This window comes from Mustelus asterias, chromosome 5 (genome assembly GCF_964213995.1).
Source record: "Mustelus asterias chromosome 5, sMusAst1.hap1.1, whole genome shotgun sequence".
Taxonomy (NCBI): domain Eukaryota; kingdom Metazoa; phylum Chordata; class Chondrichthyes; order Carcharhiniformes; family Triakidae; genus Mustelus; species Mustelus asterias.
This window is the reverse complement of record NC_135805.1, coordinates 11511453-11537652: the sequence shown is the minus strand read 5'-3', so window position 1 is coordinate 11537652 and position 26200 is coordinate 11511453. Positions and strand designations below refer to the sequence as shown.

The 26200-nt window shown below is 43.4% G+C and overlaps 1 protein-coding gene across 2 annotated transcripts in view; it reads left to right on the top strand.

Annotated features, from left to right (window-relative positions):
• Positions 1-26200, top strand: part of glo1 (glyoxalase 1) — an 86476-nt gene that overhangs the window by 18430 nt on the left and 41846 nt on the right. Inside the window, exons 5-6 of one of the 2 annotated variants that reach the window (XM_078212170.1) lie at positions 2864-2953; positions 8275-9420. In XM_078212170.1, coding sequence (XP_078068296.1) covers positions 2864-2953; positions 8275-8366 — 182 coding nt within the window. In that variant the 3' untranslated portion in view covers positions 8367-9420. Of the gene's footprint in view, positions 1-2863; positions 2954-8274; positions 9421-26200 lie in introns of those variants that run through there. The other variant, XM_078212169.1, reaches the window with a different exon arrangement.

Below are 26200 nucleotides of genomic sequence, written 5' to 3'. Positions count from 1 at the left end.
TTCCTATTGGCAGAAAGGAGGAGAACCAGAGGACACCAATGTAAGGTGAATTGCAAAAGAACCAAATGTGACATGAGGAAAACCATTTTTACACAACAAGTAATTAGGATCTGGAGCAGAGAGTGGTAGAGGCAGATTTACTTGTGACTATTAAAAAAAGAATTAGATCAGCGACTGAAAAGAGAAAATTGCAAGGCTCCAGGGAACACATGGGGGAGTGGGACTTTTCTGAGTTGCTCTTGCAGAGAGATGGCATATGATGAGCCTCCAGTGCTGTAATTATTCAATGACTCTATGAATATTGCACCAGTTTCATTTCACATGATTATCTCCTGAGTTTGTGCTTTAGTTTAAGTTTATTTATTAATGTCACAAGTAGGCTTACATCAACACTGCAATGAAGTTACTGTGAAAATCCCCCAGTCACCACATTCCGGTGCCTGTCAGGTACATTGAGGCAGAATTTAGCATGGTCAATGCACTTAACCAGCACATCTTTTGGACTGAGAGAAAACAAAACTGGCTTGGTCAAAGAACAATAAGAAGTTTAACAACACCAGGTTAAAGTCCAACAGGTTTATTTGGTAGCAAAAGCCACACAAGCTTTCGGAGCTCCAAGCCCCTTCTTCAGGTGAGTGGGAATTCTGTTCACAAACAGGGCATATAAAGACACAGACTCAATTTACATGAATAATGGTTGGAATGCGAATACTTGCAGCTAATCAAGTCTTTAAGAAACAAACAACGTGAGTGGACAGGCTAAAAAGATGTGTATTGTCTCCAGACAAGACAGCCAGTGAAACTCTGCAGGTCCAGGCAAGCTGTGGGGGTTACAAATAGTGTGACATGAACCCAATATCCCGGTTGAGGCCGTCCTCGTGTGTGCGGAACTTGGCTATCAGTTTCTGCTCAGCGACTCTGCGCCGTCGTGTGTCGTGAAGGCCGCCTTGGAGAACGCTTACCCGAATATCAGAGGCCGAATGCCAGTGACCGCTGAAGTGCTCCCCAACAGGAAGAGAACAGTCTTGCCTGGTGATTGACGAGTGGTGTTCGTTCATCCGTTGTCGCAGCGCCTGCATAGTTTCCCCAATGTACCGTGCCTCGGGACATCCTTTCCTGCAGCGTATCAGGTAGACAATGTTGGCCGAGTTGCAAGAGTATGTACCGTGTACCTGGTGGATGGTGTTCTCACATGAGATGATGGCATCTGTGTCGATGATCCGGCACGTCTTGCAGAGGTTGCTGTGGCAGGGTTGTGTGGTGTCGTGGTCACTGTTCCCCTGAAGGCTGGGTAGTTTGCTGCAGACAATGGTCTGTTTGAGGTTGTGCGGTTGTTTGAAGGCAAGAAGTGGGGGTGTGGGGATGGCCTTGGTGAGATGTTCGTCTTCATCAATGACATGTTGAAGGCTCCGGAGGAGAGAGTCCAACGCCGGCAACTCCACATCTTGGGCAAAGAAGACAGAGGGTAGCAGTGGAAGGGTGCATTTCTGAATGGAGGGCTGTGACAAGTGGTGTTCCTCAGGGATCAGTGCTGGGATCTTTGCTGTTTGTAATATATATAAATGATTTGGAGGAAAATGTAACTGGATTGATTAGTAAGTTTGCGGACGACACAAACGTTGGTGGATTTGCGGATAGCAATGAGGACCATCAGAGGATACAGCAGGATATAGATCAGTTGGAGACTTGGGCAGAGAGATGGCAGATGGAGTTTAATCTGGACAAATGTGAGGTAATGCATTTTCGAAGGTCTAATACAGATAGGAAATATACAGCAAATGGCAGAACCCTTAGGAGTATTGATAGGCAAGGGGATCTGGGTGTACAGGTACACAGGTCACTGAAAGTAGCAATGCAGGTGGAGAAGGTAGTCAAGAAGGCATACGGCATGCTTGCCTTCATCGGCCGGGGTATTGAGTTTAAAAATTGGCAAGTCATGTTACAGCTTTATAGAACCTTTGTTAGGCCACACTTAGAATATAGTGTTCAATTCTGGTCGCCACACTACCAGAAGGATGTGGAGGCTTTGGAGAGGGTACAGAAAAGATTTACCAGGATGTTGCCTGGTATGGAGGGCATTAGCTATGAGGAGAGGTTGGAGAAACTTGGTTTGTTCTCACTGGAGCGACGGAGGTTGAGGGGAGACCTGATAGAAGTCTACAAGATTGAGAGGTATGGACAGAGTGGATAGTCAGAAGCTTTTACCCAGGGTGGAAGAATCAATTACTAGGGGGCATAGGTTTAAGGTGCGAGGGGCAAGGTTTAAAAGAGATGTACGAGGCAGATTTTTTACAGAGTGGTGGGTGCGTGGAACTCGTTGCTGGGGGAGGTAGTGGAAGCGGATACGGTAGTGACTTTTAAGGGGTGTCTTGACAAGTACATGAATGAGATGGGAATAGAGGGATATGTTCCCCGGAAGGGTAGGGGGTTTTAGTTAAGTCGGGCAGCATGGTCGGTGCAGGCTTGGAGGGCCGAAGAGCCTGTTCCTGTCCTGTAATTTTCTTTATTCTTTGAAACCGGAGCACCTGGAGGAAACTCGCGCAGACACAGGGAGAACGTGCAGACTTTGCACAACAGTGACCCAAGCCAGAAATCGAACCTGGGCCCCTGGTACTGTGAGGCAGCAGTGCTAACCACTGTGCCACCTTGCTGTCCTGTTGCTGTTAGCACGTTTGGAGGTGGCTAAGACTGGTTTCTAAATGAAATATGTACTGGATACTGCCCATGGTTGAGAGCCAACTTGAGGACACAGTGGAATGTTCCTCCAAAGAACTGTGCTGTTTGAAGTGAAGAGGATGCTCAGACAATCTAACTAATGGTCAGTGTCTTGAATTTTCATTTGGATCTAATACTTAACCTGCAGGTCACTTGGGTATTGCTGTCCCTGATGTTTATGCTGCCTGTAAACGCTTTGAAGAGCTGGGAGTAAAGTTTATAAAGAGACCAGATGACGGTGAGTAATCACTGCAGTTGGGGATTTGTTTGTTTTGAGCCATCTTCAATTGAGACTTTGCCTTCTCGCAAATTCTTAACAATCACTTGATTATTGTTTCAAATGCATTCTCAATGCTCTTTCACTGAATGTAGACTATTGCTGTTGATGTCACAATTTAAATTTGCTACCCAAAACATTTTTTGCTTTCACTTGTGCTCTTTGTAGTTTTTGAGGTATTTGGAGGACCATCACATTGAATTTAAAGGGTATTAATGCCTTCTGTTTGAACATTATAATATGCTGCATGATGCATTGGCTGTGATTCTGTAATATTTTAATTATTTCCTCTCCCACAGTCTGTTCCCTCCTCTATGATCGAAATTGGAGTTGGGGTAATCCATTTGACCCATTGAACCTGTTCCGCCATTCAGTAATATCACGACTGATCTGATTGAGGCCTGAACTCCACTGGCCTGCTTGTCCCCATGACCCTTAAATTCTTTGTGAATCGAAAATCTGTCTAACTCTATCTTTAATATATTCAATGACCTAACTCCACTGCGTGCTGGGGAGACCCCTTATTTTAAAGTGTGCACTCTAGTTCTTGATTCCCCCATGAGGGGATAATATACTCTTGGCGTCTATTCTGTCTAACCCTCACAGAATCTTGTTTATTTCAATAGGTCATCTCTTATTCTTGTAAACACCAAATTTAGGCCCAACCTGCTCAACCTTTGCTCATTCAACAACCCTATCATCCCAGGAATCAACCGAGTGAACTCTGAGCAGCTTCTGATGCAAGTACATTCTTCCTTGCATAAGGAGACCAAAACAGCACAGAGTACTCGAGGCGCAGTCTCATCAATGCTCTGTACAGCCGGAGCAAGACTTCCCTACTTTTATACTCCATTCCCCTTGCAATAAAGGCCAACAATCCATTTGCCTTCCTAATTACTTACTGTATCTTCATACTAATTTTTTTGTGATTCATGTACCAGTACAGGCCCCCCTGTACGATAGAGATCTGCCATCTCTCTTAATTCAATAATATACTGCCCACTGCTAAAGAACAAAGAACAGTACAGCACAGGAAACAGGCCCTTCGGCCTTCCAAGCCTGTGCCGCTCATTGGTCCAACTAGACCATTCGTTTGTATCCCTTCAGTCCCAGACTGCTCATGTGACTAGCCAGGTAAGTCTTAAATGATGCCAGCATGTCTGCCTCCACCACCCTACTTGGCAGCGCATTCCAGGCCCCCATCACTCTGTGTAAAAAACGTCCCTCTGATATCTGAGTTATACCTCGCCCCTCTCACCTTGAGCCCATGACCCCTCGTGATTGTCATCTCCGACCTGGGAAAAAGCTTCCCACTGTTCACCCTATCTATACCCTTCATAATTATGTACACCTCTATTAGGTCTCCCCTCATTCTCCATCTTTCCAGGGAGAACAAGCCCAGTTTACCCAATCTCTCCTCATAGCTAAGACCCTCCATACCAGGCAACATCCTGGTAAACCTTCTCTGCACTCTCTCTAGCGCCTCCATGTCCTTCTGGTAGTGCGGCGACCAGAACTGGACGCAGTACTCCAAATGTGGCCTAACCAGCGTTTTATACAGCTGCAACATCAGACTCCAGCTTTTATACTCTATACCCCGTCCTATAAAGGCAAGCATACCATATGCCTTCTTCACCACCTTCTCCACCTGTGCTGCCACCTTCAAGGATTTGTGGACTTGCACACCTAGGTCCCTCTGTGTTTCTATACTCTTGATGGCTCTGCCATTCTATAACTCCCCCCTACATTAGTTCTTCCAAAATGCATCACTTCGCATTTATCTGGATTAAATTCCATCTGCCATTTCTCTGCTATCCACAAATCCAGCCAACTTCGTATCATCCGCAAACTTGCTGAATATATATATATATATATATATATATATATATATATCAATATATATATATCAATATATATATCAATATATATATATCAATCACAAATAGCAGAGGTCCCAGTACAGAGCCCTGCAGAACACCACTGGTCACAGACCTCCAGCCGGAAAAAGACCCTTCGACTGCTACCCTCTGTCTCCTGTGGCCAAGCCAGTTCTCTACCCATCTAGCCACCTCTCCTTGTATCCCATGAGCCTTAACCTTCTTAACCAACCTGCCATGAGGGACTTTGTCAAATGCCTTACTGAAATCCATATAGACGACATCCACGGCCCTTCCTTGATCAACCTGGGTATCTAGTTCTGGGTATCTAGTTCACTGTGGCACTTCAGAAAGTGTGCTTGATGGTTTAGTGGTAGAATTCTCACCTGCCATGCGGGGGAGGCCTGTGTTCGATTCCCAGCCAATGCAAAGCCCCTTCTTGTGGGTGGTACAGTGGTTAGCACTGCTGCCTCACAGCACCAGGGACCCAGGTTCGTTTTCTGGCTTGGGTGACTGTGGAGTTTACACGTTCTTCCTGTGTCTGCATGGGTTTCCTCCGGATGCTCCGGTTTCCTCCCACAGTCCAAAGATGTGCGGGTTAGGTGGATTGGCCATGCTAAATTGCCCCTTAGTGTAAGGGGGACTAGCTAGGGTAAATGCATGGGTTATGGGGATGGGGTCTGGGTGGGATTGTGGTCGGTGCAGACTTGTTGGGCCGAATGGCCTCCTGCACTGTAAGGTTCTATGATTCTATTCTATGAGAGGTGTCAGGTAGAAAATATAGTTGAAATCCAGGAGGATTAAAGAACCTCAAATAAGGAGGTGAAAAGGCACATGAAAAATGGAGAGATAATGCGAGAAGATTGACAGCCAACAAAGTTCAGGGAAATGGCATGAAGCCTGGATGCTCATTTGCAGAGCCAGTGCAGACACGATAGATCAAATGGTTGTGTTCAGTGCCATAACAATTCTGTGATAAAGAGGAATTCCAAAGTTTTTTATAGGCATATAAATAGTAAAAGGGGTGGACCGATTAGGGACCTAAGGACATAGATGACAGACGAGGAAAGTCTGTCACTAGAAGGATTCAAAGTTGATAAGGAGGAAGTGTTGGTACTGAAAGTTGACAAGGAGCCAGGACCAGATGAGATGCATCCAAGGATATTGAAGGAAATGAGAGTGGAAATTGCCATAATCTTTCTGTCTTCCCTAGACTCGGGACATGCCAGAGGACTGGGGAATTGCAAATGCTATGCCCTGTTCAAAGCAGGTTGTAAGGATAAGCCCAGTAACTACTAATTGGACAGTTTAATTTCAGTGGTGTGCAAGCTTAGAGAAACAATTATTTGGGATAGAATTAGTAGTCACATGGAAAAATGTGGGTTGATTAGGAGGTACTAGCATGCATTCCTAAAGGGAAATTTGTGTTTAACCAACAGTAATTTTTTTGAAGAAGCAACAGAAAGAGTTGATTCGGGTAAGGCATCCGAGACAATGGTACACAACAGAATTGTGAGAAAAGCTATAACTCATGGAATAAGAAAGGCAGTAACAACATTGATACAAAATTGACTGAGTAATAGGAAAGAGAGAGTAATGGTCCATGGATATTTTTCAGGCTGGAGGAAAAGGAAGATTTGTAGTGGTGTTCCCCAAGGGTCAGTATTGGGACCCTTGCTTTTCCTGAGATGTATTGATGATCTAGACCTTGGTGCAAGGGTCAATTTCAAAGTTTCCAGATGACATGAAACTTGGAGGCATTGTTAACTGTGAGGATGGCAGTGTAGAACTTCAAAAGGACATAGACAAGTTGGTGGAATGGGCAGATAGGTGTCAGATGAGGTTCAATGTGATGTGTGTGATGATGCATTTTGGGAGGAAGAACATGGAGAGAGAATATAAAATCAGGGGTACAATTCTTAGTGGGGTGCAGGAGCAGAGGGACCTGGGTGTTTATGCATTGACCTTTGAAATTGACAGGATGGGTGGTGATAGCAGTTAATAAAGAATCCTGGGGTTTATTAATGGGGGCATAAGAGTACAAGAGCAAGGAGGTATAAGACACTAGTTAGAATTGAGCTGAAATATTGTCTCGAGTTCTGAGTGCAATACTATATGAAAGACGTGAATGCATTGAACGGAGTGTAGAAGAGGTTTAAAAGAATGGATAGATTGGAGAGGTTGGGCACTGCAACAATTTCTTGATTTTGTTACAGTTTGCCAAATGTTAGTTAGCCAGTGCCTCTATCCATTCTAATATTTCACTTCCACTCCACAAGCTTTTATCTTGTGCAATAACCTTTTATGTGGCACTTTATCAAATGCCTTTTGGAAATCCAGATACACTACATACATGGTATTGCTTTTATCCACCCTGCTTGTTATATCCTTAAAAAACTCGAATCAATTTGTCAACAGTTCCCTTTCACAAAATCATAATATCTGTCTGATCATATGATTTTCAAAATGTCCTGCTCTACCACTTTAATATATTTTCCCAATGACAGATGTTAGGCTAACTGGCCAGTAGCTTCCTGCTTTCTGGCGTCTTCCTTTCTTAATTAGTGGTGTTTTACAATTTCCCAGTCTGGGACCTTTCCAAGCTCTGGGAATTTTTGAAGCTTGCAACCAATCCATCCACTATCTCTGCATCCACTTCTTTTTAGGACCCTAGGATGAAGACTATTCAGTCCAAGGGACTTGTCACCTATTACTTCTCTTGATTCTTGTGCTCTTGTGATTGTACTGTTAGCTAGCATCTCCGTTGGATAACTGAATGGCCTTAGCAATACTGGATCTAGCCAACTTTTCTGCTCCTGACTTTTTTTATTTATTTGGGGAACATGGGTGTCACTGGCTGGCTAGCGTTTATTGCCCATCCCTAGTTGCCCTTGGCTAGGCTATTGTATGCAGTTAAGAGTTAATTACACTGCTGTGGCTCTGGAGTCGGATGTAGGCCAGACTAGGTAAGGACAGCAAATTTCCTTTCCTAAAGGACATTAATGAACCAGATGTCTTTTTCCGACAATCGACAATGGTTTTATGGTCATCGGTAGATTCTTAATTCCAGATAGTTTGTTTGGAATTCAAATTCCACGATCTGCTGTGGTGAGATTCGAACCCGGGTCTCCAGAACATTAGCTCAGTTTTTGGATTAATAGTCTAGTGATAATGCCACTAGGCCATCGCTTCCTGACTATCCAGTGAACTCAGCTGATAGTGTTGAGTCAGGACCAGATTTGGTTCAGCTGTGACGCCCATTGTAAAAGAAACATACCAAAATGTTATGCTGTTCATGATAAATAAATAACGCCTAGTGGGGCAAGTTGCAGGCAAGACTTCAACAAGATGGAGAGGGTGGAAAATTGAGAAAAGTATGATACTAATATTTTTTTCTTGCTTCAGGTAAAATGAAGGGGCTCGCTTTCATTCAGGACCCGGATGGTTACTGGATAGAGATTCTCAGCCCAAACCAAATGCTCACCATAGTTCCTTAGGAGTGTGCAATGAAGCTCAATGACAAGTTTCAGACTTAAATACACAGTGCATTCATTGCTCAAACCCGAGTTGTACCAACAGAAGTACCTTCAGTCATTCATTACAGTATTGTTTACCATGAAAGTAACTAGAATTAGAGTGGCATTTAGACATTTAATATGCATTTTCTAGACTGGAAATTTTCCTTCAATATTTGGTTATCTTTGGGAAGTCACGACTAATTTCCTCATGCACCAGAAGTTATATTAATCAATCCCAGGGAAAGGTCGAGGCTGGAATGTTCCATGATTGCTAAAGTCTGGATCTGCAAGAACAGATAGTGTTGGTTAACCAACTGAAGTGCAAAATGCTGAGTGGATTGTGATATTTAATTTGCCAACACACACCCTCCCTTTTACAATCGTTAGAGAGGGGAAGAGAACGTACACATTGCAGAACACCAAACATGATGATGAGAGTTTGTCTGAAGACTTTAAACCCACATTTCAACATTTTTTAAAGAGCTCTTACTGTAATATCTGGCTAAAGTGTGATGCAGAATATCCCACCCATCTCTCCAATTCAATTCTAACCTCTTGGAAAGTAATTTCTGAAGGACTTGTGTTGAGCTCAGCTGATCATAGTTCAATGAAACCGAGCTTGACAAATATCAAAATAAGTGTTCGCTGGAGTTCACCAGTGAACCACTGCTGCCTAAAATTGTCAACCATGAATTTCACTGAAGCTCCTGCAAAGAAAATTCTGTTCTCCTATTAAAATTGGCAAATCCATTCCCAGTGCATTTGCTATGTTGTTGATTATAACCTTCCACTGCTCAGCTAGCTGATGGAAACATTTCTAGTCTGTCCCATTCTAAAATGCTGTTAACGATGTTGGTACTTATCTTATTGAGAAATCTTTTTGTGCTTTGTGATGCAGCACTTTGAGCTACACTTGGGAGTAATCCCCACATGCAAATTTGTAGATTAACTGAATCTTAATTTCCATTAACAGGCATCATGGCTAATTGTTTTCATGTAGAATCTTACCTGTAATAAACTTCAATATACTTTTCAGGGGTCTGAGTTGTCTTTCTGCCTCCCTGTTAATACACCGAATGGAAGCTTCTGGGCTTTTAAGTTCCTTGGGGAGCTGTTAGTACAGTACATGAAAATGCAAGCTATTTTACAATAGTAAACTACCATCAAGTCTACCTCATCTCAATATTCCTCAGTTTCAATTTATACTGTATCTTCAATCCTCTTTTCTAATAGAACCATAAAGTCTGTAGTAGAGAAGGAGATCCATCATGTTTGTTATTGGTCAGCCTCTGGAGAAATCCCCACTGCCTGGTCTCTCCCATTGGCTCTGTATCTTCCCTTGCTTCAAATATCTTGATGTTCCCTTGTTTAAAAAAAGGCAATGATCTTTCTAGCAACGCACTATATTTGAAGAAATTCCTCTTAGTTTTTGCCTCAATGAGAATTTTATATTGTTGACTCTTGTCATTGAGTCTCCAGTGGATGAAAAAATCATTCCTTATTCAGCATATAAAATCCTTTTATAATAAAACAAACACCCATTTGCTTTTAGAATAAACAGTTGCAATATCTCTTGTTGTTGCTCACACTTATAGTTGCTTATCCCAGATGCCATGCCAGTGAAATTACCTATGGTTTTAATCCTCTTTGTATGATGAGCTGCGCAAACTGCATCCAACACTCTAACCATGGCTTAACTAATGTTTTGTACTTATTTGGAATTTATTTAGTTTTAACAATGCTCCATTCATAAAAACTCACAACATTGTATGGCTTTATCTAACCACACACTTTGGGTTATATATATTATTTACATATGTGTGATATGAATAACTAGTTCTCCAATAGATCTGGAAATTTATTCCACAACGCTAACATATAAAAAGAGTTAGAGTCATAGAATCCTACAGTGCAGAAGGAGGCCATTCGGCCCACTGAGTCTGCACTGACCACAATCCCAACCAGGCCCTATCCCCATAACCTCATGCATTTACCCTAGGTAGCCCCCCTGACACTAAGATGCAATTTAGCATAGCCAATCCACGTAACCTGTGGGAGTTAACTGGACTGTGGGAGGAAACCGGAACACCCGGAGGAAACCCACACAGACACGGGGAGAATATGCAAACTCCACACAGACAGTGACCCAAGCTGGGATTCAAACCTGGGACCCTGGCGCAGTGCTAACCACTGTGCTGCCCAAAAATTAGTTGTTTCTAATGAGAATGGATGGACAATTAACTGGTCAAGCAGCACAGAAGGCACCCTCCAACCAGTGGTGGCACCACCTATCCTCTACTGACTGCTGCATGGTGCCTGTAAAGGCTTTGATTTGCAGAGGCACTGTTGTTAAGTTATACTACTTTTTAAAGATAACATTCACAATACGCACTATTATGCCAGAGGCAGAAAGCTGTAATTTCTCTTCTGTGCCATGGAGTTATTTCTGGGCTGCTGCTGGGTACATCAATACATTGTACAGCTGTGCACAGCCTGTTGTTTAAAGCATCTCAAATACATTGTTTGCCACAGTGAGCTAACTCATCCATTTCTTTATGCACAACCAGCAGAATTCCCCAAGGATTGGTAAATCAGACATTGCACTCAGAGTATAGGAGTAGAGTTAAGAGAGAAATCAGGAGGGCAAAAAGGGGACACGAAATTGTTTTGGCAGATGAGACAAAGGAGAATCCAAAGAGCATCTACAAATACATAAAGGGCAAAAGAGTAACAAGGGAGAGAGTAGGGTCTCTTAAAGATCAACAAGGTAATCTATGTGCAGATCCACAAGAGATGGGTGAGATCCTAAATGAATATTTCTCATCAGTATTTACTGTTGAGAAAAGCATGGATGTTCGGGAACTTGGGGAAATAAATAGTGATGTCTTGAGGAGTGTACATATTACAGAGAAGGAGGTGCTGGAAGTCTTAAAGCGTATCAAGGTAGATAAATCTGCAGGACCTGATGAAGTATATCCCAGGACGTTGTGGGAGGCTAGGGAGGAAATTGCGGGTCCGCTAGCCGAGATATTTGAATCATCGATAGTCACGGGTGAAGTGCCTGAAGATTGGAGAGTGGCAAATGTTGTGCCTTTGTTTAAGAAGGGCTGCAGGGAAAAGCCTGGGAACTACAGGCCAGTGAGCCTCACATCTGTGGTGGGTAAATTGTTGGAAGGTATTTTGAGAGACAGGATCTACAGGCATTTAGAGATGCAAGGACTGATTAGGGACAGTCAGCATGGCTTTGTGAGTGGAAAATCATGTCTCACAAATTTGACTGAGTTTTTTGAAGGGGTAACCAAGAAGGTAGATGAGGGCAGTGCAGTTGATGTTGTCTACATGGACTTTAGCAAGGCATTTGACAAGGTACCGCATGGTAGGTTGTTGCATAAAGTTAAATCTCACGGGATCCAGGGTGAGGTATCTAAATGGATACAAAATTGGCTTCTTGACAGAAGCCAGAGGGTGGTTGTAGAGAGTTGTTTTTCAAACTGGAGGCCTGTGACCAACGGTGTGCCTCAGGGATCAGTGCTGGGCCCACTGTTATTTGTCATTTATATTAATGATTTGGATGAGAATATGGTTAGGGGGCATGGTTAGTAAGTTTGCAGATGACACCAAGATTGGTGGCATGGTGGACAGTGAGGAAGATTATCTCCAATTGCAGCGGGATCTTGATCAATTGGGCCAGTGGGCTGACGAATGGCAGATGGAGTTTAATTTAGACAAATGCGAGGTAATGCATTTTGGTAGATTGAACCAGGGCAGGACTTACTCAGTTAATGGTAGGGCGTTGGAGAGAGTTACAGAACAAAGCGATCTAGGGGTATATGTTCATAGCTCCTTGAAAGTGGAGTCACAGGTGGACAGAGTGGTGAAGAAGGCATTCGGCATGCTTGGTTTCATCGGTCAGAACACTGAATACAGGAGTTGGGGCGTCTTTTTGAAGTTGTACAAGACATTGGTAAGGCCACACTTGGAATACTGGTCACGCTATTATAGAAAGGATATTATTAAACTAGAAAGAGTGCAGAAAAGATTTACTAGGATGCTACCGGGACTTGATGGATTGAGTTATAAGGAGAGGCTGAATAGACTGGGACTTTTTTCTCTGGAGCGTAGGAGGCTAAGGGGTGATCTTATAGAGGTCTATAAAATAATGAGGGGCATAGATCAACTAGATAGTCAATATCTTTTCCCAAAGGTAGGGGATTCTAAAACTAGAGGGCATAGGTTTAAGGTGAGAAGGGAGAGATACAAAAGTGTCCAGAGGGGCAATTGTTTCACACAGAGGGTGGTGAGTGTCTGGAACAAGCTGCCAGAGGTAGTAATAGAGGAGGGTACAATTTTGTCTTTTAAAAAGCATTTAGATAGTTACATGGGTACAATGGGTATAGAGGGATATGGGCCAAAAGCGGGAAATTGGGATTAGTTTAGGAGTTTTTAAAAAAAGGGTGGCATGGACAAGTTGGGCCAAAGGGCCTGTTTCCATGCTGTAAACCTCTATGACTCTATAACTGATTGACTGCTGTGTCATGACATGAGCTTCTTGAGATCAGATCATCTGATCTCAATGAAGTTAAATCCTGATGTGGACCTTCTGCAACCTGGAAGATCTGGCTCTATCTCCTTGATGTCACATGTAGATATCTGAAGAGACTGGTGGTAGGATATGTAGAAGTCATGTTTCACATTGGCACGGAATTAGGTAGGAATGGGATGGGTCCCGCAATCAGAAAATTAGCAAGCAGAACCTCACCTGCAGTAACCTCTGGATCACTGCACAACTTGGAGTTTAAAATACTGGTCAAAGGCTTTCAATACCTCACCAAGTGTGATTGAACATTCATGGTTGGCACGGCGGCACAGTAGTTAGCACTGCTGCCTCACAGTGCCAGGGACCCAGGTTCAATTCCAGCTTCGGGTCACTGTTTGTGTGGAGTTTGCACATTCTCCCCGTGTCTGTGTGGGTTTCTTCCGGGTGCTCTAGTTTCCTCCCACAGTCCAAAGATGTGCAGGTTGGTTTGTTTGGCTATGCTAAAATTGCCCCTTAGTGTTAGGGGGATTAGTAGTGTATCTACATGGGGTTACGGGATAGGACCTGGGTGGGATTGTTGTCGCACTCCTTCTGCACTGTAGGGATTCTATGATTCTATCTTTAACGTGCCTTATGATTACATTGTTAGCTATTTTTTAGCCGGTCGGTTTTTTCACCCAGAGGGTGGTAGAAATATGGAACACACTGCCCGAGAGGATTGTGGAGGCAGGTACTCTCGTAGCGTTTAAGAAGCATCGGGACGAGCACTGAAATTTCCAAGGCATGAGAACATAAGAACGAGAAGCAGGAGTAGGCCATTTCGCCCCTCGAACCTGCTCTGCCATTCAATAAGATTATGGCTGATATTTTCATGGACTCAGCTCTGTTTACCCACCCGCTCACCTTAACCCTTAGTTCCTTTACTGTTCAAAAATCCATCTATCCTTGCCTTAAAAACATTCAATGAGGTAACCTAAACTGTTTCACTGGGCAGAGAATTCCACAGATTCATAACCCTTTGGGTGAAGAAGTTCCTCCTCAACTTAGTCCTAAATCTGCTTCCCCTTATTTTGAGGCTATGCCCCCTAGTTCTGGTTTCACCTGCCAGTGGAAACAACTTCCCTGCTTCTATCTTATCTATTCCCTTCATAATCTTATATATTTCTATAAGATCTCCCCTCATTCTTCTAAATTCCAATGAGTAAAGCCCCAGTCTACTCCTCTTAAGCCATCCCTCTCAACTCCGGAATCAACCTCGTGAATCTCCTCTGCACCCCCTCCTGTGCCAATATATCCTTTCTCAAGTAAGGAGACCAAAACTGTACACAGTACATAAGAACATAAGAAATGGGAGCAGGAGTTGGCCATCTAGCCCCTCGAGCCTGCCCCGCCATTCAATAAGCTGATCTGAAGTGAATCAGTTCCACTTACCCGCCTGCTCCCCATAACCCTTAATTCCCTTATCGATCAGAAATCCATCTATCCGTGACTTAAACATATTCAACGAGGTAGCCTCCACCACTTCAGTGGGCAGAGAATTCCAGAGATTCACCACCCTCTGAGAGAAGAAGTTCCTCCTCAACTCTTTCCTAAATTGACCCCCCTTTATTTTGAGGCTGTGCCCTCTAGTTCTGGTTTCCTTTCTAAGTGGAAAAAATCTCTCCACTTCTACCCTATCCAGCCCCTTCATTATCTTATATGCCTCTGTAAGATCACCCCTCAGCCTTCTAAACTCCCAACGAGTACAAACCTAATCTGCTCAATCTCTCCTCATAATCTACACCCCTCATCTCCGGTATCAACCAGGTGAACCTTCTCTGCACTCCCTCCAAGGCCAATATATCCTTTCGCAAGTAAGGGGACCAAAACTGCACACAGTATTCCAGCTGCAGCCTCACCAATGCCTTGTACAGATGCAGCAAGACTTCTCTGTTTTTATATTCTATCCCTCTCGCGATAAATACCAACATCCCATTTGCCTTCTTGATCACCTGTTGTACTTGCAGACTGAGTTTTTGTGACTCATGCACAAGGACCCCCAGGTCCCTTTGCACAGTAGCATGTTGTAATTTTTTTCCATTTAAATAATAATCCAATTTGCTATTATTTCTTCCAAAGTGAATAACCTCGCATTTGCCAACGTTATACTCCATCTGCCAGATCCTCGCCCACTCACTCAGCCTATTCAAATCTCTCTGCAGACCTTCCGCTTCCTCCACGCAATTCACTTTCCCACTTATCTTCGTGTCGTCAGCAAACTTTGTTACCCTACACTCAGTCCCCTCCTCCAGATCATCTATGTAAATAGTAAACAGTTGAGGCCCCAGTACCGATCCCTGCGACACGCCACTAGTCACCATCTGCCAACCAGAAAAGCACCCATTTATTCCAACTCTCTGCTTCCTGTTGGATAGCCAATCCCCAATCCACGCTAACACCCTACCCCCAACTCCGTGTACCCCAATCTTCTGCAGCAACCTTTTGTGAGGCACCTTATCGAATGCCTTTTGGAAATCCAAAAACACCACATCTACCGGTTCCCCTCCGTCAACCGCACTAGTCACATCTTCATAAAAATCCAGTAAGTTCGTCAGACACGACTTTCCTCTCATGAATCCATGCTGCGTCTGCTTGATCGAACCATTCTTATCCAGATGGCCTGCTATTTCTTCTTTAATGATGAATTCCAGCATTTTCCCAACTGCAGACGTTAAGCTAACCGGCCTGTAGTTACCCACCTTTTGTCTACTTCCTTTTACTCCAGGTGTGGCCTCACCAGCACCTTATACAGCTGCAACATAACCTCGCTGTATTTAAACTCCATCCCTCTAGCAATGAAGAATAAAATTCCATTTGCCCTTTTAGTTACCTGCTCACCAGCAAACCAAATTTTTGTGATTCATGCACAAGGACACCCAGGTCCCTCTGCATAGTAGCATGCTGCAATTTTTTAGCATTTAAATAATAACCATGTTATTCTTACCAAAATGGATGACCTCACATTTACCAACATTGTACTTCATCTGCCAGACCCTCGCCCACTCACTTAAATTATCTATATCCCTTTGCAGACGTTCATCATCCTCTGCACACTTTGCTCCACCACTCATCTTAGTGTCATCTGCGAACTTTGACACATTACATTTGGTCCCCAACTCCAAATTATATATATAAATTGTAAGCAATTGCGGCCTCAACACTGATCCCTGAGGCACACAACTAGTCACTGATCGTCAACCAGAAAAACACCCATTTATCCCCACTCTTTGCTTTCTGTTAGTTAACCAATCCTCTATCCATGCTAATACATTACCCGTAACACCGTGCACCTTTATCTTATGTAGCAACCTTTCTGTAGCACCTTGTCAAATGCCTTCTGGAGACCCAGATACACCACATCCATCAGTTCCCCATTGTCCACCACACTCATAATGTCTTCAAAGAATTCCACTAAATTAGTTAAACAGAACCTGCCTTTCACGATGGTACAATTTCCATCCAGATGTCTAGCTATTTCTTCTTCGATGATAGATTCAAGCATTTTCCCCACTACAGAAGTTAAGCTAATGAGCCTATAGTTACCGGTCTTTTGTCTACCTCCTTTTTTAAACAGGGGCGTCACATTTGTTGTTTTCCAATCTGTTGGAACTGCCCCAGAGTCCAGCAAATTTTGGTAAATTACCACGAGTGCATTTGCTATTTCCCCTGCCATCTCTTTTAGCAGGCTATGCACCAAGTGCCAGTAAATGGGATTAGTATAGATGGTTGGCACAGACATGATGGACCGAAGGGACTGCTTCTGTGCTGTATGATTCGATGATTCCCAGTGCCACATGAAAATGAGTACAAAAATAGGAGGCAAAGTCAGATGAATGTGTGGTGGAAAGATGGTGCATGAGGGAGGGCTTTAGATTCCTGGGACACTGGGATGGCTCTGAGGGAGGTGGCACCTGTACAAGCCATATGGGTTGCACCTGAACAGAGCTGGGACTGAGTTCCTTCTTTGCGTTTTGTTAGAACTGTCAGGAGAGCTTTAAACTAACTCGGCAGGGGCGTGGAAACCCAGAAAAAATATTAGCGAGGAATATCAGGATGCGCAAAATACTGAGCGAAACAGAAGGCACTAGTGTAGAGAATAGTAAATTAATAAGTGAAGTTGGAGTAAGGGAGAAAGTAATGATGTCTAAATCGGGGTTACTGTGCACATATGTTAATGCACTGCGTATAGTAAATAAGATTGGGGAGTTACAGGTGCAGATTGTGTTGTGGAAATATGATGTTATGACAATAACAGAGACCTGGCTCAAGGAAGGGCAGGACTGGATGTTAAATATTCCTGAGTACAGGGTGTACAGAAAAGATAGATATTGGTTAAGGAAAACATTGTAGTGCTGGAGAATGATGATGTCCCAGAGGATTAAAGGACAGAATCAATTTGCCAGAGGAAAGGAACAAAAAGGGTGCAATTACATTGCTCGGTGTAGTCTATAGACTGCTGACTGAAGTAGGAGAATCCGATAAAGAAAGCTGTGCAATGTTGATCTGAGGAATCGTATAATCTCCTACGGGACTGCATCGAGTCAGTGGACTGGCCAATATTTAAGAACTCAGTACACTACAGTAACAGACTTCATTAGTAAGTGCATAGAAGACTGCTTCTGAAGTCCAGGTCTGAGGCATTCAAGTCAGGTGACCCTGACCTATACAAGAAATCCAGGTATGATCTACAGAGAACCATCAAAGATACCAAGAGAGAGTACCAGACCAAGCTAGAGTCCCAGGCTAGCCACACGACACCCACCGATTATGGCAAGGTCTACACAGTATAACAGGCTACAAGATGAAGGCACATAGAAACACTGGCACCAATGTACCCCTCCAATGAGCTCAACACATTCTTTGCCCGTTTTGAGCAAGAGGTCAGCGAGAGGATGTCTTCTGCCCCATAACCTCGGCTGAACCGTATGCGAGGTCACCATCGCAAATGTCAGGTCAGCCTTCTTGAAAGTTAACCCATGGAAAGTGGCTGGTCCAGATGGGGTACCTGGACGAGCACTCAGATCCTGTGCAGACCAGCTGGTGGGGGTATTCGCAGACATCTTTAAACTCTCCTTACACCAATCTGAGATCCCTATCTGCTTCAAAATGACCACCATCTCTGTGCCAAAAAAAAGCCAGGTAGCGTGCCTTAATGACTAACGCAGGATGGCTCTGACATCCACCATTATGAAGTGCTTCGAAAGGTTAGTCATGGCACGCATCAGTTCCAGTCTCCCAGATTGCCTGGATCCACTACAGTTCGCCTATCACCACAACAGGTCCCCAGCAGGTGCCATCACCCTGGCCCTACACTCAACCCTGGAATACCCAGACAACAAAGACACTTATATCAGACTCTTATCTATTGATTACAGCTCAGCCTATAACACCATTATTCCTACAAAACTCATCTCCAATCTCCATGACCTAAGGCTCAGCTCCTCTCTCTGCGACTGGATTCTAGGCTTCCTAACCTACAGACCGCAAACAGTAAGGATAAGCAACACACCTCCTCCACGATCATCCTCAACATCTTTGCCCCACAAGGCTGTGTTCTCAGCCCCCTACTATACTCCTTATACACCTGACTGTGTGGCCAAATTCCCCTCCAACTCAATTGTCAAGTTTGCTGATGACACCACCGTCATGGGTCGATCTCAAACAATGATGAGATGGAGTACAGGAAAGAGAATCTGATGAAATGCTGCGACAACAATAATCTCTCCCTCAATGTCCGTAAAACGAAGAAGATAGTTATCAGGAAGCATAATGGAGGACATGCCCCTGTCTATATCAATGGTAATGAAGTGGAAATGGTTGACAGCTTCAATTTTTAGGTGTCCAGATCACCAACAGCCTGTCCTGGTTGCTCCATGCTGATGCTATAGTTAAGAAAGCCCACCAATGCCTCTAATTTCTCAGGATGCTAAGGAAATTGGCATATCTGCTACGACTCTCACCAATTTTTACAGAGGCACCATAAAGGAATCCTTTCCGGACGTATCACAGCTTCGTCTGGCTCCTGCTCTGACGAGGACTGCAAGAAACTACAAAAGGTTGTGAATGTAGCCAAGTCCATCATGCAAACCAGCCTCCCATCCATTGACTCTGTCTACATTTCCCGTTGCTTCGGAAAAGCAGCCAGTATAATCAAGGACCCCATGCACCCCGGACATACTTCCTTGCACCTTCTTCCATCAGCAAAATGATAGAAAAGTCTGAGATCACATACCAACTGGTATGGCATGGTGGCACAGTGGTCAGCACTGCAGCGTCACAGCGCCAGGGACACGGGTTCAATTCCCGGCTTGGGTCATTGTCTGCGGATTCTGCATGTTCTCCCCGTGTCTGCTTGGGTTTTCTCCAGTGCTCTGGTTTCCTCCCACAGTCTGTAACACGTGCCAGTTAGGTGCATTAGCCATGCTAGATTCTCCCTCATTGTACCCAAACAGGCACCGGAATGTGGTGACTAGGGGATTTTCACAGTAATTTCATTGCAGTGTTAATGTAAGCCTACTTGTGTTGCTAATAAATAAATAACCAGTTCAAGAACAGCTTCTTCCCTGCTGCTGAATGGACCTACCTTATATTAAGTTGATCTGTCTCTATACCCTAGCTATGACTGTAACACTATATTCTGCAGCCTCTCCGTTCCTTCTCCCTTATGTACTCTATGTACTGTATGTTTTGTCTGTACAGTTTGCAAGAAACAATACTTTTCACTGTATCCCAATATATGACAGTAATAAATCAAATCAAATCAAAATGTGGCAATAATAAATCAAATCAAAATCAAATCAAATAGTGAGAAGGATGTAGAAGAGCAGATTTGCAGGAAAATTACTGAGAGGTGCAAACATTATAGAATAATTGTAATGGGGGACTTTAATTAGCCAAATGTAGACTGGGAAAGGGGTAGTGTAAAGGGTGGAGAGAGGTAAAAGTTCCTAGATTGTGTCCAGGAAAGTTTCCTAAGGCAGTTTGTATCCAGTCCAACTAGAAACAATGTAATATTGGACCTGGTTCTGAGAAATGAGGTAGGCCAAATAGATCAAATGTGAGTGGAGGGATATGTCGGCAACAGTGATCATTATATTGTTGTGAGGTTTAGGATGGGATAGAAAATAATAATTGGCAATCTGGAGTAAAAATAAACTGTGGGAATGCCGACTTCAATGGGGCAAGAAAGGAGCTCAGCCAGTTAGGCTGGGATGAAAGGTTAGCGGGAAAAACTGTAACTGAACAATGGGCTACCTTCAAAACAGAAATGGTCAGGACACAGTCAAGGTATATGCCTTTAAAAGGGAAAGGTAGGGCAAACAAATCCAGAGCTCCCTGGATGAAAAAGGAGATAGAAATTAAGGTTTCTATGACAGGTGTCAAGTAGAAAATATAGTTGAGAACCAAGAGAAATACAGAAGATTCAGAGGGGAGGTGAAAAACCACATTAATAGAAGCGAAGAGGGATTATGAGAAGACTGGCAGCCAATATAAAGGGGAATCCCAAAGTCTTCTATCGGCATATAAATAGTAAAAGGGTGGTAAAAGGAGGGCTAGTGCCAATTAGAGATCTAAAAGGGATTTACACATGGAGACAGGGAGCATGCTGCAGTATGAAATGAATACTTTGCATCTGTCACTACCAAGGAGGTAAATACTACCCAGGACATGGTGACAGACGAGGAAACTCTGTCACGAGAAGGGTTCAAAATCGATAAGGAGGAAGTGTTGAATAGACTGTCGTTACTGAAAGTTCAGTAAGAAGTCTCACAACACCAGGTTAAAGTCCATGTAGAAACTTGATGTCTATGTTGATATGCGCAATCTTCTTGGAGATCCTCTCCACTTGGAGCCGGCAGTTTGCGGTGTCAATGGTAGCCACGATGTGGAGATGTACTGAAAGTTCCCAAGGTACCAGGACCTGATGAGATGCATCAAAGAATATTGAAGGAAATTGCAGGGGTGATAGCCATAATCTTTCTGTCTTCCCTAGACTCGGGACATGCCAGAGGACTGGGGAATTGCAAATGCTATGCCCTGTTCAAAGAAGGTTGTAAGGATAAGCCCAGTAACTACAAATCAGTCAGTTTAATTTCAGTGGTGTGCAAGCTTAGAGAAACAATTATTTGGGATAGAATTAGTAGTCACATGGAAAAATGTGGGTTGTTTAGGAGTGCTATCATGCATTTCAAGAGGAGAAATTGTGTTTAACCAACAGTAGTTTTTTGAAAAAGCAACAGAAAGGGTTGATTAGGGTAATGCATCTAACACAGTGCTACACAACAGACTTGTGAGAAAAGCTATAACTCATGGAATACAAGAGGCAATAGCAACAAATTTGGCCGAGTATTAAGAAAGAGAGAGTAATTGTCAGCTGATATTTTTCAGGCTGAAAGAAGAGGAATGTTTGTCGTGGTGTTCCCCAAGGGTCAGTATTGGGACCCTTGCTTTTCCTGAGATATACTAATGATCTAGATCTTGGTGTGCAAAGGACAATTTCAAAGTTTCCGGATGACATGAAACTTGGAAGCATTGTAAACTGTGAGGTTAGTGTAGAACTTCAAAAGGACATAGATAAGTTGGGGGAGGGGACAGATAGGTGGCAGATGAGGTTCAATGTGGATAAGTGTGTGGTAGTGCATTTTTGTAGGAAGAACATGGAGAGACAATATAAAATCAGGGGTACAATTCTTAGTGGGGTGCAGGAGCAGAAGGACCTGGGTGTATATGTGCATAGATCATTGAAGGAGGCCGGACGAGTGATGAGAGCAGTTAATAAGGCCGCCTGGGCCTTATTAACAGGAGCATATAGTACAAGAGTAAGGAGGTTATGCTAAAATTGTACAAGACACTAGTCAGGCCTTAGCTGGAATACTGTGTACAGTTCTGGGTGCCACACTATACAAAGGATGTGAACGCATTGGAGAGTGTGCAGAAAAAGGTCACAAGAATGGTTCTAGGGATGAGAAACTTCATTATGAGGCCTGGGTAAGATGCTCTTTCAGAGAGTTGGTGCAAACTTGATGGGCTGAATAGCCTCTTTCTGCACTGTAGGGATTCGATGGTTTTAGTTGGTAGGAATGAGAGATGTGATGAGACGGAGGGCTGGGTGATAACTTTATTAGAGAGGCCTAACCTGTCACGCAGCATATAGATGATGTGTGTGGGGAACAGGAGGTACGTTTTGGGAACTTGAACTAATTCACTGAACAGAAGCAAAGAATCATTGCAGTAAGTGCCCCAGCACACCATCATTGTAGGGCGGCACGGTAGCACAGTGGTTAGCACTGCTGCTTCAAAGTGCCAGGGACCCGGGTTTGATTCCTGGCTTGGGCTACTGTCTCTGTGGAGTTTGCACGTTCTCCCCGTGTCTGCGTGGGTTTCCTTTGGCTGCTCCAGTTTCCTCCCACATTCTGAAAGACATGCTGGTTAGGTGCATTGATCCGAACAGGCGCTGGACTGTGGCGACTCAGGGAATTTCACAGTAACTTCATTGTAGTGTTAATGTAAGCCTTACTTGTGATTAATAAATAAACTTTAATTAAATAAATAGATTTAATTAAGTTGTTTATTAAACGGACAGAAAAAAACAAGAAATAACTTCAATAGTTAAATTATGGTTTATTATATTTTGTATTATGGTCAGTGGCTAGGAGACCAATTACACCTTGTGGTGTCCACTGGTCATGGAAGGAGTGAAGCAGAAAACAAGTTCAGACAGTGGAGCAGGATTTCACTCCCAAAAACATGAAATGAACAGCTGAAGGGATGGAAGAGGACAAGGTGCTCAAATGAGATAAAGATTCCTGAGGAGCAAGGGGAAGTGCACATGGTGAAAACCTTTGCTGGTGTCACTATTTCGGTTATGCACATTGTGAAATATATAGTTGATGGAAAGGCTGCAAATGAAGGAGGAACAGATCGCTGCCTATAAGCTGACTTTTAAGGAAAGTTCACAGACCTGAAATGGTAACTTTGTTTCTCTCTCTGTGGATAGTACAGGATCTGCTGAGTATATTTATCCACAGTGGAATTGTGAATGACAGAATCATTGTTTGTCAGATTGTAAATTTGTGTACGGTGGAATGAATTGTTAAGAAGCTTTGCTGTAAGTGACTTCAGGAAAAAATGGTAAATTTAAGTGCAATGATTATGGAGAAATATGAAAGGATATTTAGGGAGAATAAGAGAGGAAATACACATTGATGTAAAAGAGCAGAGATACTTAAGAGTTTCAGATGTTTAATCTTTATAATCTTATTTTTATTTATTCATGGGATGTGAGGGTCGCTGACAAGTTTAGCACTCATTACCTCTGCTAGTTGCCCTTGAGAAGGTGAAGGTGGGCCTCCTTCTCATTATTATTTAAATGGACTATTATTTAAATGGTAAAAAATTGCAGCATGCTGCTGTGCAGAGGGACCTGGGTGTCCTTGTGCAAGAATTACAAGGAGTTGGTTTGCAAGTGCAGCAGGTAATTAAGAAGGCAAATGGAATTTTGTCCTTCATTGCTAGAGGGATGGAGTTTAAAAACAGCGAGGTTATGTTGCAGCTGTATAAGGTGCTGGCGAGGCCACACCTGGAGTACTGTGTACAGTTTTGGTCTCCTTACTTGAGAAAGGATAAACTGGCACTGGAGGGGGTGCAGAGGAGATTCACCAGGTTGAATCCGGAGTTGAGAGAGTTGGTTTATGAGGAGAGACTGAGTAGACTGGGGCTATACTCATTGGAATTCAGAAGAATGAGGGGAGATCTTATAGAAACATATAAGATTATGAAGGGAAGTGATAAGATAGAAGCAGGGAAGTTGTTTCCACTGGCGGGTGAAACTAGAACTAGGGGACAAGGCCTCAAAATAAGGGGGAGCAGATTTCGGACTGTGTTCAGGAGGAACTTCTTCACCCAAAGGGTTGTGAATCTGTGGAATTCCCTGTCCAGTGAAGCAGTTGAGGCTACCTCATTGAATGTTTTTAAGGCAAGGATAGATAAATTTTTGAACAGTGAAGGGATTAAGGGCTATGGTGAGTCGGCGGGTAAGTGGAGCTGAGTCCACGAAAAGATCAGCCATGATCTTATTGAATGGCAGAGCAGGCTCGAGGGGCCAGATGGCCTACTCCTGCTCCTAGTTCTTATGTTCTTGAACTATTATAGTTTATTTGGTGAAGCTGCTCCCATTATGCTGTTAGATAGGCAGTTCCAGAATTCTGATACAGTGACGATAAAGGAATGACAATTTATATCCAAGTCAGGATAATGTAACTGGAGAGGGGAAACTTTAAAGTTGATAGTGTTTCCATGTGCCTGCTCCCATAGTTTTTTGTATGGTAGCAGTTAGAGGTTTCATAGATGTTGCTGAAGGAGCCTTGATGAACAAATTACATACCTTGTTCCCTGGCAATGGAATATTTATTGAAAATCCCTGCAATGGATTCTCCAAGAACAAATACTTGCAATGGGTTAACCACTTATAGCATGGTGACAGATATAAGCTAGACCAGGTATAGTTGGTGGGTTCCCTGCCTTAAAGGGTGTCAGTGAAATCAGCTGATACTTTCTACAACAAATCAGTAGCTTTTATGGATATTTCATAAATGACCAGATTTTGCTGACTTCAATTTCATAATGTCCCATTTGGGGTTTGACTTCATGACCTGTAGGTTCCCAGCAGCACGGTGGCACAGTGGTTAGCACTGCTGCCTCACATTGCCAGGGACCCAGGTTCGATTCCCGGCTTGGGTCACTGTCTGTGTGGAGTCTGCATGTTCTCCCTGTGCCTGCGTGGGTTTCCTCCGGGTGCTCCGGTTTCCTCCCACAGTCCACAAGACATGCTGGGTAGTTGCACTGGCCATGCTAAATTCTTCCTCAGTGTACCCGAACATGCGTCAGAATGTGACGACTAGGGGATTTTCACAGTAACTTCACTGCAGTGTTAATGTAAGCCTACTTGTGACACTAATAAATAAATTAAAAAACTTTAGAAAGCAGAATTCTGTGGATGCCAGAAGTCTGAAACCAAGGCAGAAAATGCCAGAAACACTCAGCAGGTCAGACAGCATCTGTGGAGTGGGAAAGAGAACTTAAAAGAACAATACCCAGACAGGTTACGGCAATTGTTTTTTAGACAAAAGGCTTTTGGGTGCAATGACCTACCTACCTATGGTGGGTATAGAATCAAAAATAGTTTTTAAAGAGTATATGGGGAAAGGGAATGGAAATTAGACTATGAGCAGCTTTCAGAGAATTAGCCAAGCTTTAATGGGCTGAATGATCTCATAGAGTCATAGAGGTTTACAGCATGGAAACCAGGCCCTTCGGCCCAACTTGTCCATGCTGCCCTTTTTTTTAAACCCCAATTGCCCACATTTGGCCCATATCCCTCTATACCCATCTTACCCATGTAACTGTCTAAATGTTTTTTAAAAGACAAAATTGTACCCGCCTCTACTACTACCTCTGGCAGTTTGTTCCAGACACTCACCACCCTCTGTGTGAAAGAATTGCCCCGCTGGACCCTTTTATATCTCTCCCTTCTCACCTTAAACCTATGCTATCTAGTTTTAGACTCCCCTACCTTTGGGAAAAGATATTGACTATCTAGCTTCTCCATGCTGCTTTTATAGACCTCTATAAGATCACCCCTCAACCTCCTACGCTCCAGAGAAAAAAGTCCTCGTCTATCCAGCCTCTCCTTATAACCCAAACCATCAAGTCCTGGTAGCATCCTAGTAAATCTCTCTGCACTCTTTCTAGTTTAATAATATACTTCCTATAATAGGGTGACCAGAACTGTACACAGTATTCCAAGTGGACTCTGTCCACCTGTGATTCCACTTTCAAGGAGCTATGAACATGTACCCCTAGATCTCTTTGTTCTGTAACTCTCCTCAACGCCCTACCATTAACTGAGTAAGTCCTGCCCTGGTTCAAGCTACCAAAATGCAACACCTCGCATTTGTCTAAATTCAACTCCATCTGCCATTCAGCCCACTGGCCCAACTGGTCAAGATCCCGTTGCAATCCGAGATAACCTTCTTCACTGTCCACTATGCCACTAATCTTGGTGTCATCTGCAAACTTACTAAACATGCCTCCTATATTTTCATCCAAATCATTAATATAAATGACAAATAACAGTGGACCCAGCACCAATCCCTGAAGCACACCGCTGGTTAGAGGCCTCCAGTTTGAAAAACAACCCTCTATAACCACCCTCTGTCTTCTGTCATCAAGCCAATTT